Source organism: Galeopterus variegatus, unplaced genomic scaffold, assembly GCF_000696425.1.
Source record: "Galeopterus variegatus unplaced genomic scaffold, G_variegatus-3.0.2 Scaffold3381, whole genome shotgun sequence".
NCBI classification, from domain to species: domain Eukaryota; kingdom Metazoa; phylum Chordata; class Mammalia; order Dermoptera; family Cynocephalidae; genus Galeopterus; species Galeopterus variegatus.
The window spans coordinates 192,388-204,806 of NW_007729492.1; the positions used below are offsets into that span (position 1 = coordinate 192,388).

The window sequence follows — 12,419 nt, forward strand, 5'->3', positions numbered from 1 at the left end:
CGGCGCAGGGGCCGCTCCCGGTGCTGTCGCGCGCCAGGGTCCGGGGCCCGCGAGGCCACGGGGCTGCGAGGGCGCGCCCGTCCCCTGCCGGTGACACTCCCAGCCTGCAGCGCCGCCACTTAAAGGGCCAGGCCCTCGCCCAGCGCGCCCCGCCCCGCCGGACGTCATGAGTGGCGCAGCGGGGCTGGGGAAGGAGGGTGGGGGGGATCCCCGCCGCCCTCCCGCTTCCCGCAAGCTCGGTCCGTCATGCAGACTGGTCCCCTGCCCTCCAGCGGCACCTTGCTCGTCTCCCTGGGCTCCTCTCAGCCCCATCCATGAAGGGTCGGGTCCTCGCTCCCAGCAAATCAACCAGGGAGCCTGCAATCCCCTCTGCTGTGTGACCCCAGGAAGTCACTCGTCCCTTATGGTGGGTGGCAACCCTCTACCCCATTCAACATCTTCCTTCCTATTCTGGCTGATTATTCGGAGCAGAGACACCCGGAACAGGGGCTGTGACCACCGCAGGGGTGGGGGCTTGTGGTGTCCCCATGAACTGACTTCGTACTATGGGGGTCACAGCTCCTTCCCGGCCTGGCCTTTGGAGAAATGGGGACAAATGCTCAAAGCCTGCAGTTGGACGTCAAGGGTGGGAAGAGCAGGAGGGGGCTCAGAAAGCCAGGTGGGGCAGCTGGGTTCCAGGTGAGCCCTGCCAGGGAATCCCAGGTCAGGTCTGCCCCACTGGTGCTGGGTGAGGGGCCCCCAGGAAGATGGGCCCTTTGAGGCTCTGGGCTTTCCCTGGAGAAGCCTGGGGTTAAGGAGGGTCCTGCTCTGGGACCCTCTTCTCAGACTCCCAGAAGGGCCTCGTGGCTCCCATTCCTGACTAGGGCAGTAAGCTGTGCCATGGGAGGGACTCTGTTACACCCAGGACACCCGTAAAAAGCCCAGAACTGCTATCCTCTTTCCCCTTCCCTCCCTGCCCTCTCATCCCCCAAAACTGAACCTAGCGGGTGAGGGTTGGATCAAACGATCTGCAATCCTGTGGGTCTGGTTACAGGAGTTCACACATATGCACACAAATCCTAAATTCCACCCAGACATGCTTGGATCACTACAGACACCAGGGTTGGGAGACACATACACATATGCACACACAGATGGATGCTGGCCACCAGGCTCCCAGAGCCATGCAGACACACAGACACCCTCTGACCATGGCCACCCTGAAGTGCGGGCACTCAACTCACACCCAGATACACTGCACGGGGAGAGGGCAGCACACGCTCCTGTACACGGTGCTTGGGCACGGGATGCTGAACCATCCCCAACCCTCAGGGCTGGGCTCAGACGGCTCCATCACTGTGTGGTGGGGGTGGCAAGGCCATCTTCAGCCCACACTCTCCACCCATCTGCCATGGGTCCCCGGTGGCACTGAGGCCAGGTGTCAGAAGCATCCACAGACCTCAGACCCGGCCGGGGAGGGTGCGCATTCCTGGGACAGGACGGCTCCGGGAGTGGGAGCCGGGCCACCTCCAGGAAGTGGATTCTACAGAAGCACCCTCAGCCACTGTCCACAGGAGGAAGGAGTCAGCTGTGAACCAGGCGTGCTGGAGTGTGAGTGTGTATGGGGGGCTCCCCAGCCATCCTGTTTGGGGGCCAGCTGGCCAGGCAGCTTTGAGGAAATGACTTGCCCTGGGGGTCCCTCTGCTGGCCCCCAGGCAGCAGCCAGGATCGATGGGGCTGTTGCTAGGCTGGTTAGGGTTAGTTCAGCTGGTGCCTTCAGGGGGATCTCCCTGGTGTGGGACCAGTTCCAGTTCAGACTGAGGTTTCCAGGGGTGGGGACTCTGCCCCCTCCCTCTGACAGGGAGCTCCCACATGGGGAGGAGGGACTCCTGGCAGAGCCTTTGCCTGATCCCTCACCCCCCTCCCCACCGTGAGCCGTAATTTGGGGTTTCCTACCGTCCACCTCTTCACCTGCCAGTGGTGGGGGTGGGCCCATGTTGGAGGGGGTCCTGAAGTGTGGGGTCCCCCAAGAACTCCAGAGGTACTGGGACCCCTCTTCCCCTGCCATGTGGACACCAAGGGAGGGGCAGCCCACCTGTGAGGATGGCCACACTGTCAAAGCAACCATCCAGCTTGCTGAGCAGGATGGAGAGGAAGCTGTCGGCAGCCAGCACGCTGGCGTCCCGGGTGCTCTGGTCATAGACCACCACGTCCTGCGGTTCCGTGGCCTCCACCTGGGGGCCGGGAGAGCAGAGGTCAGGGTGCTGCCATTACCCACGGCTGCTGGCCCAGGGCAGAGCAGGGGGTCAAAGGACAATGGGAGGGAGGGGCTGCTGTGACCTTGCCCACCTCATGCCTCGTCTCTTCTCCACCTGCCGGGTGCACAGATATGCTCACACCTGGACAGGTGTAGATGCCCATAGCCACACAAACCGGCATCAGATCAGGCAGAGGGAAGGGCACGGGCATGTGTGGGCGTCGACTGTGGGCCAGCCCGCATGGAGGAGACACAGGTGACTGTGATGGGGTCCCGGGGACACAGAGTGGCAAGAGCACACGGGCGTGGCCTGGGCTGGTTCCCAGGGTTGCCAAGGCAAAGGGAAACCCATTCTCAGTGTTCCTGGGAGGCGTATTTCGGGGATTTCAGAAGCAGGTGCCTTTGGGCCTGGGCCCTCTTTGGAGCTGACCACTGAGCCATCGGGCCTCTCCTTCTAGCCTCATTTCCTCCCCGCCCCCAATGGAGAACTGAGGGCTGCAGCAGAAGCTCCTTCCCCCCAACGCTCATTCAGGAGGTGGCAGCTGGAAGTGGGGTGCCTCCTGCCCTTCTCCCCCACCCAGAGGGCCCGGGCTCGGGGCCAGATGTTGAGCGGCTTTTGCTCAGACACAGCTCATGCCCCCGCCCCCCAAGCACACTCAGCTCTTAAGCCAGCTGAGCCACCAACCCCGGGACAGATGATGTCACCAGCAGCCAATGGGATCGCATTCTGGCCGGGAGTCCTCGCTGGAGGTGATTAATCACTGGATTTCCCTCATTGGAGGCCGCAGGGAGCTCCCGACAAGCGGCCATCCCACCTGGGTCCTCTCATGTCCCAGCTCTGAGCAGGGCAGGGCAGTGACACAGACCCCTCCTAAAGCCTCTGGGCTGCCTGCCTGTCACCCTACCCCCACTGAAGGCGGTGGCAGGAGGTGCCACCTTCACGGGTCACTGGCCTAGCAGGTCCCTCCCAGTAGCTGGACTTGATGGTCCTGGAGGAATGAGCTGTCCCTCCCAGAAGGACATTGCTGGGGGCCACAGAGAGAATTCTAGGTCCCTGAAGATGGGGGGAGAGCTGGGGGTTGGGGACATGGATTGCTCAGCATGGGCCCCCGGCCACCCCTCCCATCCTTGCAGCAGTCAGAGTGGTCAGACCAGCAGCCTTGTCTCAGTGCATGCCCGGCTGGCTGCCCCTCTTCTGCACTGCCCTCTGTGCATTTGCGTCATGCTCAGCTACTTGCCCTCCTGTGCTGGGCTTGGCCACATAGCCCTGTATGTGCATGGGGAGACAAATGGCAGTCCCCCGACCTCCCTGCGGGGCTGAGCGAAGACCCAGACAGGGTCAGAGTCTCCAGGAGTGTGGGCAGGCGCTGCACAGAGGCTGGGGAGGTGGTGCATTTGCGTACTGGTAACAGGGAAGCCTGGGGCTGCCCATGATCCTAGGTAGGCTGAGGAGTTCAGCTGCTGGAAGTGATGGGAGCCCGGGGGGAGGGGGATGATCCAGGGGCCTGGATGGGGCAGGATAGGGGTACCTGGCTGCGCACGGCCGGCTGGATGAGCTCAGCGATGGTCACCTTGCCCTGCTGCAGCCGCCGCTTCACCAGCTTGGAGCAACAGATGTTGACAGAGCTGAGCACGTGCCAGCTGTTGTACTCCACGAAGGAGCGGCTGTCGATGACCAGTGGCCCCCGGGGCCCGCCCCGCAGCAGGCTGGCCAGCTTCTTGGCATCCATCACCTTCCTCGGGAGTCGGTCCCCAGCCATGGCAGGGCAGTGGGCAGTGGGGCGGGTGACCCCTGAAGTGAGGAGGGGCTTGTCCGATGGCCCAGGGTGTGGCCTCCAATTCAGAGTGACCTAGCACATGGCGCCAGACCTGCGGGGAGAGGCGGACGGTCAGCAGCCTGCAGGGCCCCTATGGTGGGCACCCAACAGCTCCGCAGGTAGGGCCAGTGCTGGGATCCAAGGGCACCATAACTCGGAACGCCTGAGGCTGACCTGTGCCGAAGGGCCCTTCCTCCCTCTGGATGGATGAAGGCCTCATTAAGTTGAGAATCCACAGGACAGCCCCAGTCCAGCCCCTGCCTATGGTGCCAGCCTCTCCGTGGGAAACAACAGGGCAGAGGAGGGTCTCAGGGCCCATCCAGGGGCAGGATGAGGCTCAAGGGTGCTTGCTCTGGGGCCCTGGGGTTCCTGGGCACTTGTGAGCTCCAGATCACTTCATCTCATCCCTGGGGTGCAGATCCCCCACTTCCGCCTCTGCATCTTCCCAACCCCCAGGACCCCCAGCATGGTCCCTTCTTTCCCTCACTGCCAAGCCCTCTGCCCTCCTCTCAGCTAGCTCTCCTCAGATCTGCCCCTCTTTTCCTTGGCACAACCCAGGGAAAGCCCAATCCCGGAGCCTCATCACCTGAGGCAGCTCTGTAAACTGATAATCTGGACCCTGGTGGGTGGCGGGGCTTGGGGCAGCCTTCACTAGCTAATGGGCTCCCAGAGGCCATGGACGGGCAGGCCAGGGTGCTGCGCGGGCTCGGGTGTGGAGTGGGGGCTCCTTTGCTATTGCGACGGTCCCAGTTCTGCAAGTGAAGTTTAGCGCATCTGCCTGCCTGCTGCACAAAGGTTCTGAGGCCAGTGGCCAGCTCCTGTGGGGGTGCGGCACACCCTCACAAGGTGGGGGTGGGGCACAGCGGAGGCCTGAGGTCTGGGGAACCTTCAGGGATGGGTAGATCCCAGGATGGGTGGGGTCAGTGTGTCTGGGACCCTCAGCATGGCCTCCAAAAGCCCTCAGGCTGAGGGGTGCATGGACAGAGTAGGAGGTGGCTCGGGATCTGGGGACTCTGGGAGCCCATTCTTGTGGGCTTGGCAACAAGTCTCTGCCACACTCCCCACCTGTCAGGCCCCATCTCCCTGCCATCTGCCAGGATTGGCCTTTCTCCGGGCCCACCCAAGCCTCACAGCCCCCCAAGAAGCACACAGTGTCAGGATGACAAGTTTACTTTAAATATGAGGAAACTGAGACTCAGGGAAGGGGTGGGGCCAACCCAAAGTCACACACAAGGACATGAGACAGTACTCAGGGCTCCTGGGCAGCCCCTGCAAGGCCCATCTCGCCTGCACCCCCACGACTGCCTTTCAATCGGGGTCTTCACTCCACCACATCCCCACCCAGCTCAGGGGAGGGGAGAGGGTGGGGGACAGGTGTTCCCCCAGGGCCTATGGAGAAGGGACCACAGCGGGAAAGCCCCTCAGGAAGCCACATGGGGCGCCTGGGAGCCCAGTGAGGAACCCTGAAGACGCTTGGTGCATCACAACCTGCGACGCTGGGGACAGCAGCAGCAGCTCCCAGGGTGGTGGGACAGGTCCCAGCGCCCTCCCTGCCTGGGAGTCCTGGCCCAAGCTCCTCCAGAGACCTTGCACTCACCCCTGCCTGGCTTTTGCAGCCTCAGCCAAGAGGCATCTGCGCTGTTCCCACCACCTGTCCCACCATCCAGGGTTCCTGGGGCCCGTGAAGCACTTGCCCTTGGATGGGCAGCCCAAGACTGATCCTCCAAAACAGACACCAGGAACCATGGCAGCAGGTCTCCAGACCTGCACTGAGTCTCTTCCACTGTGGGGGCAAGGCCTGGGGGCGAAGCTTGGCCAGCTGTCCCTCCCAAGGGAAACACGCAGTGGTCCAACAGCAAAAGGGCCTGCCTGCAGAGGAGGGCCCCTGCCTGCAGAGGGGGGTCCCTGGACTGCTGAGGGGGTGGTCCCTGGATGGCTTAGGGGGGTCCCTGGCCTGCCAAAAAGAGTCCCTGCCTGCAGAGCGGGTACCTTGCCTGCTGAGGGCGTCCTCAATTCAAATCCTGTACTGTTTGGGTAAGTTTTTCCTGAGTTGTAACCTGAATCTTGCACAAGGTGGTGGCTGCCATGACCACCAGGTCCCCTGGGCCCGCGGAAGGGCAGCTCTCAGTGCTCCTGCACTCTGCTGCAGCAACCCTGGGCAGAGCCTCCGCCCTTGACAGTGGGACCAACAGCACAGCACAGCCGCCCAGGATCCTGAGGGCCATGCTAGGCAGGGACATGGGACCAGGGGTCCTGTGCAGAGCCCCTTGACCCTGGTGCTCCTGCACTCTGCTGCAGCAACCCTGGGCAGAGCCTCCGCCCTTGACAGTGGGACCAACAGCCCAGCACAGCCGCCCAGGACCCTGAGGGCCATGCTAGGCAGGGACATGGGACCAGGGGTCCTGTGCAGAGCCCCTTGACCCTGCCACCCTGAAGCCTCAGTGTCCCCTTAAGTTAGGTGGGGGTGGATTATCTCTCACCTGAAACAACAGAAGGAAACAGAACTCACAGCGTGGGGAGGAAGGAAGGGGCTGGGAGAGCCCCTCACCCTCCCCGCAGCTGGGCCTGGCACTCAGACTGCCCCAAGAGAAGCCGGGGTGGGGAGGGGAGGCCTGAGATCCAGAGAGAAGGGGGGTGAGGGCAAATCGGGCTGCAGGGCCGTGGGCAGGGGCTGGAGGGGTGGGCAGATGGGCTCCCAGACCTTGTACCTGGTCCTGCCCTGCCCTAAGGAACGCTTCCAGCTGGAGCCCGGCCCTATTAACCACTGTAGTATTGTTATTTGCAGCCGAGGGGGACTCATTAGCAAGTTAGCACCTCCACCATCTCCATGGCAACCGCAGAGGTGCCAGGCAACCGCTGCTCCTGCTGCAGCAGCAGCAGCTGAGAGCAGGCTCCTCTGCAGAGCGGACTCATTAGCAAGTTAGCACCTCCACCATCTCCATGGCAACCGCAGAGGTGCCAGGCAACCGCTGCTCCTGCTGCAGCAGCAGCAGCTGAGAGCAGGCTCCTCTGCAGAGCGGGCAGGTCACCCCTCCTTGCTTGCTCATTCCCACCCCCTGGCAGGTGCCCAGTTGCTGGGGCCTGCGACGAACCCCAGCCACCCCGATCCAGGCCAAAGCCCCGGCGGGGTGGAGACCTCTGGCCCCTCCCCCACTCCCACCCTACCTGGTCCTAGCCTTCCTCCTGCTCCCGTTCCCCACTGCACACAGCTACACTCGCCGCAGCCCACTCGCTCCCCACCCCTCGGAAGCCTTCTCTGCACTGCAAAGGTCTGGCCAACGCCCCCTCCTGCAGGAAGCCTCTGCACTGCAATGGATCAGGGCCCAGAGCGGGGCCAAGCAGGTCGGGGGTGGGGAGTGGGGACACCTAGGACAGCCTTGAGCAGATCGGTGGGGCTCGAACAGGCAGGTGTGGGTGGATATTGCCGGGTCCTGAGCCTCTGCTTTCACTGACCCACACGCCAAGCCCTCCCAGCCCAGGCTCAGCCCGGGCCGTGCCCGGGAACCAACGTGGAAGAACACCTATCGCCCTGCTATTCCAGAGCCTAGGGTGGGTAAGAGGGGGGCTGGGCTGGAGATTGGTCACTCCAAGCACAGCCCCATAGACCCTCACCAAAGGGCTTCGAGCCCAGGAGACAGCAGCTTCCAAGTCCAAAGTCAGAAGGAGGGTCCTCCCAGGCCACGCCCCTGTGAGGAGCCCACAGGCAGCCCCCTTCCCCAGGGCCAGGTGCTCTGCCCAGCACAGCCTGGCTCCCGCGCCCGCACACACGTCGCTCTCTGTGCCTGCCAGAACACGCCCCTTTGCACACTGACTCCACATACGGGGCTGGCGCTCACTCGTTACCCACAATCCACCTTGCCCCCGTGTGTATCCACTCACAAGCAAACGTGTGTGCACTTCCATGTGGCACTGGACGCACACACTCACGTGCGCACTCGCACACACATCCTCACCCTCTCCATGCCGAATCCCCCAAGAATCCCAGGACACCAGCTACAGACCTCCTCGTACACTTGGGCTCCCACACTCAGGGCCTCCACACAGTACATCCATGTCCCTGAGCACACGTGTGACCAGGACCAGCCTTCTGAGAGCATCCCCACCAAGCTCCCCTCTGCTCAGCATCTAGTGGTGGGGAGCTCACTACCTCCAGGGATGGCTGTCACAACTGTCAGCCACTCACAGTGGTGTCCCCAGCCCCTGCTCACATCAAGGCAGGCCCCCGGAAAAGAGTGGCAGCGGAGGGACCCAGGATGCTGAGGTCACCCAGGGGCACCTACAGGGGCAGAAACTGCCACACTAAGGGGACCAGGAGAGAGACTGGTAGGTGGAGACCCCTGGGAGGCAGGGGCAGGGTGCTCACCCGGGTCAGCGCCTCTCACCCTCCCTTGCCAGGCTCCCCCAAATGCTCTCACCCCTGCTCCACTCAGCTCCCTGGGGTGAGTGGGCAGGACCCACGCCTCCTTCACTCTGCCTCACCTGGACCAATGGCAATCCCGAGCAAAGCCCCAGCCTGGGGAAGCTGTGAACCCAGGAGAAGGGGGTGGTGGGGAGGCCCTCTCAGTCCCCAGGAATGGGGTCTAGGCTGAGCCTGGGGCAGAAGTCGCTGGCACGTGGACCAAAGAAAGTGAAGTCTCAGGACCTGACAATATCAGCGTTTCCTCATCTCCTCTGTTCCCACCTGGCCTGCTCATCTACAAGGCTTCTGCTGGCCACTGTCCTGAGCGGTCCAGGCAGGGGTGGTCTCAGCCCATGCTGTCCTTGTGGCCAGAGTCTGACTGTCTCTCTCCCGCTGTGGGTTTGGCTCTTCTCCCTGCTTTCTCTATACGCTGCACATCCAGGTGTCCCCAGACCCTCACGCATCTAGGCACCTGTCAGGTTGAAACTTCTGGGCCCCAATGTCAGCCTCAGCAGCCGCAGAGAGGTGATGCTGGGAGGGGTCCTGGAACACACACTGCCTTTAAACATCTTTATGCATCTCTGTTCCCGGGACTCTGTTCCCGGAGGCAGCCTCTGGGGCCCAGATGCCTCCCAAGGGCTGAGTGCAGGAGGGGAACAGACCTGCCCAGCAACTCTCCTGAGGCCTCAGGCTGATTGCAGCAGGAGGCATTTCTCTCAGACTTCAGGATGAACTCCCAGCTCCTGGTCACATGACGTGCCTATCCATGGCGGGTGCTCCTATCCATGTCTGAGGAGCAAATGCATGGGGGCACCGCATGCTACATTCATCCGTGGGGCGGCCCTGGGAGCAAGAGGGTCTCAGCATGGTCTGTGCCACAAGGGAGGCGATGGAGTGCGGGGACCCTTGGACCTGCACTCAGACCCCCAGCGTTAGGGGCACAGAGCAGGAAGATGCTGCACCCCTGGCCTGCAGCACCCCACCCCCACCCCAAGCAGCACAAGAACACTGCAGATGCCACACTATATCCTAACACCCTGTCCTCCAACCCACAGAGTGCCCCACCCCCCATCACTGCAGCACCAAGGCCCCCAACTGCCCCCCAGCAGAAGGCAGCACACCTTTGAGCAGGGAGTCAGAAGACAAGTTCTCCCATAAGGGACGACCTGCCCGGGGCTGGGCCTGTTGCTGCCCCCTCTCCTCCAGGCCAGGCTATTAGGTACCCCCCACACCCCCACCCCTTTCCGCCGGCTCCCCCTCCCCATGGTGGGCAGATAGGCCCAGGGGCTGGTTGCAGGCAGCCCGGCTGTGCCAGCCCCTCCCCCAGCATCGCGGCCGCCTCTGCAGCCGGCGCACGGATGGTCTTTATTCCGCAGAGGCCAGCCGAGCACCCCCAGGTGGGGGACCGGGCCGCTCCCCACCGGGCACGGATAAGCCCTTTCCTGAGTCTCCCCTGGGCCAAAGGCCGCCGTCCTGTGGCCGCCGCTCCGCATCTCCCCGACCCGCTCAGGGCCAGGGACGACCCTCTCCAATTCTGGCTCCCAACGGGGGTGCCGTAAGGGGGGCGTCTGGGGCTCGCNAGGCCCCGCGAGGCGCTTCACCTGCAGCATCTGCGCTCGGCCCGCACGACCCCTGGAGGTGGGGACCCGGGTCTCCGCTTTCCAGGGCGGGAGGCTGAAGCTCAGAGGTGCGCTGGTTTGCCTCAGGTCGCACATCTCATGACGGGGACCCCCAGGGCAGCGCTGCCCCCTCCCACTCACGACATCCGGCCCTGACGCCCCAGGGAACGGTCGCCCCCCACAGCCCTCACGGCGCCCACCCTGACATCTCCCACGCAGGCTGCTGCCTGTCCGCCCCCAGCCGACCCCTGCGGGAACGCAGCCCTGCGGCCGCCTGGACGCCGCGATTCCAGAGCGGGCACAACACACAGGTAACGACACCTTGAGCAGGTGCTGGGCCGGAAGCACACCAGAGTGCGCGGACAGTCCGGAGGCCACCAGGAGGTGCAGGAGGTGACCGGCGGAGGAGGCAGCACTGGCGCAGGAGACCCGATGCAGGAAAGACCTCGGTTGTCGCTGGATGGGGTCCGGGGTGCTGGAGCAGGTGGGCGGGGGCAGGCTGGAGAGGGGCACGCAGTCATCCATCCATTGATCCATCAAATAGTTACTGACCGCCTTCTCTGGGCCAGGCTCTGTGTCGGGTGCTGGGGACAAAGCCCTGAGAAAGGGGACAAAGACCCCTGCGCTGGGAGCCTTTGAAGGTAATTATTTTGGGGGTGTATGACTGGACACCCCAGACAACTCGAAAGCTCCCTCCCGAAGGCTGCCGGTGGAGAGTGGGGGTGGTCCCCCTTCATCCCGGGACCTCCAACCAACATGGGTCTCCAGGATTACCCTGCGGCTCTGAGAGGGGCTTCAGCCCGCAGGGAGTGCACCCCTTCCTTGGGACGGAGGCAGCTGGGAGACGGCCCTCAGCCGATGCTGATTGAACGGAGGGTCACAGAAAAGGAGGCGGGCACGACTGACTGGCCCATCCCCTCCTGGGCTGGGGTGGCGCAGGACCCCAGAGGTCAGAGTGTGAATGGCGGTGGCCGGGGTTGGGGGAGGGCAGCGGGCAGCCGGCAGCTCTGGAGGGCTCCCCTCTTTGCCACGCTTGGTCTTCCCAGGCTGTGCCGCCTTCAGCTTTGCACACAGTAGGCATCGCATGAGTGCCTGGAGCTCCCCTCCCTCGCTGGTCGGAGTCCAGGCAGCTGTGTGTGGGGTGGGGGCGAGTGTGTTTCTTGCCCGGAGCTAGCACCTAGGAAAGCAAGCTGCGGGGGGTGGGAGGGGGAAGAGAGTCCTGGGAGCCCAGGGGTGTTTGGGGTGGGGGCCGGGTTCCGGTCTTTCCCCTTTCCTGCCCCAGGCTGGGCCCTGTAGGAGGAGGGCACTGCTAAGAAGGGAGCCCAGGCCGGAGGTGCACCCTGAGGCTGAAGGCGCCAGGCTCAGAGGCATAGGCGGGTCAGCGGTGGGGGTGGGGGATGTGGCCTGGCTGGGTTGGGGCTCACTCCCTGCCTGAAATGTGGGGGAGGCTAGGCCTGGGGGTGGGGCAGGAGCATTCAGGCTGAGACTGGGAGAAGGGGAGGTGGCGGGAGGGGCACGTGAGCCCTGCAGGATAGATGGCTGTCACGGGGTGGGGAGGTGTGGATGCCTCGCCTGGCTTGCGCCCCTGCCAGGCCCAGGATGAGCCCACTGGAGAGAGGAGGCAGAGTGTCCAGGTGGGCTTCTGCAGGAGGGCTGGGGCGGGCTCCTCTTCTGCCTTGCCAGGTGTCATCAGCGCCTGCAGGTGGCCTGGGAGTGCCCGTGGACCTGAGAACCCTGGTTACCCCGGCAGCTTCTAGCTAGGCCTGAGCAGGTGGCAGATGGTGTCCTGAGCCCCTTCTGGAAGCTCCAGGCCACACACAAACAGCTTGGTAGGAGGCCTGGACTGTCCCTGGGGAGGGCAGTGCCTTTGGGCCATGATTCTTTCATAATCCTAATGGTCATTTCTCATGCAAATAAGCACTTAAAACCTTGAGTTCTGCCACTCACCATGGTGGAGGACTGGGGGGTCGCCACTCTAGAGAGGACAGTGCATATCCAAGGCCACCGGCTCTGGGCCTAGGTTCTGGCCAGCCCCATGCTAGGTCTGGTCCCTGCCCCTTGGCCGCGCTGTCACACCCTCACCCCCAGCGGGGGTCCGGCCGTCTGGGCGCCTCGCCTGGCGCGGTGGGGCTGAGGTCCACGCCTCCGGAGCGGTCAGCATCTCCTCCCGGCGCGGGTCCGAGCGTCTCGCCGGGTTTCTGCTCTCCGGAGGGGCCTGGCTCGGGCAGTGGCCTCCTTCCGAGACGCGGGCGAGGTGCGAGCCCCGCTGCGCGCTGGGCCCCGCCACCCACAGGTGAGCGGTCGCACCGGCCCGTGCGCAGGTGGGTCCCGCGGGGCCGGCTCGGCGG

The 12,419-nt window shown here is 64.0% G+C and overlaps 1 protein-coding gene across 1 annotated transcript in view; it reads right to left on the reverse strand.

Moving 5' to 3' along the window:
• DUSP8 (dual specificity phosphatase 8) overlaps positions 1 to 4,105 on the reverse strand; it is a 34,545-nt gene extending 30,440 nt beyond the window's left edge. The window contains exons 1-2 of the mRNA XM_008584819.1: positions 3,766 to 4,105; positions 2,075 to 2,213 (exon numbers count right to left, since the gene is read on the reverse strand). Of these exons, the coding sequence (XP_008583041.1) occupies positions 2,075 to 2,213; positions 3,766 to 3,996 (370 nt within the window). The 5' untranslated portion in view covers positions 3,997 to 4,105. The remainder of the gene's footprint in view (positions 1 to 2,074; positions 2,214 to 3,765) is intronic.
• Positions 4,106 to 12,419: the final 8,314 nt, after the last annotated feature.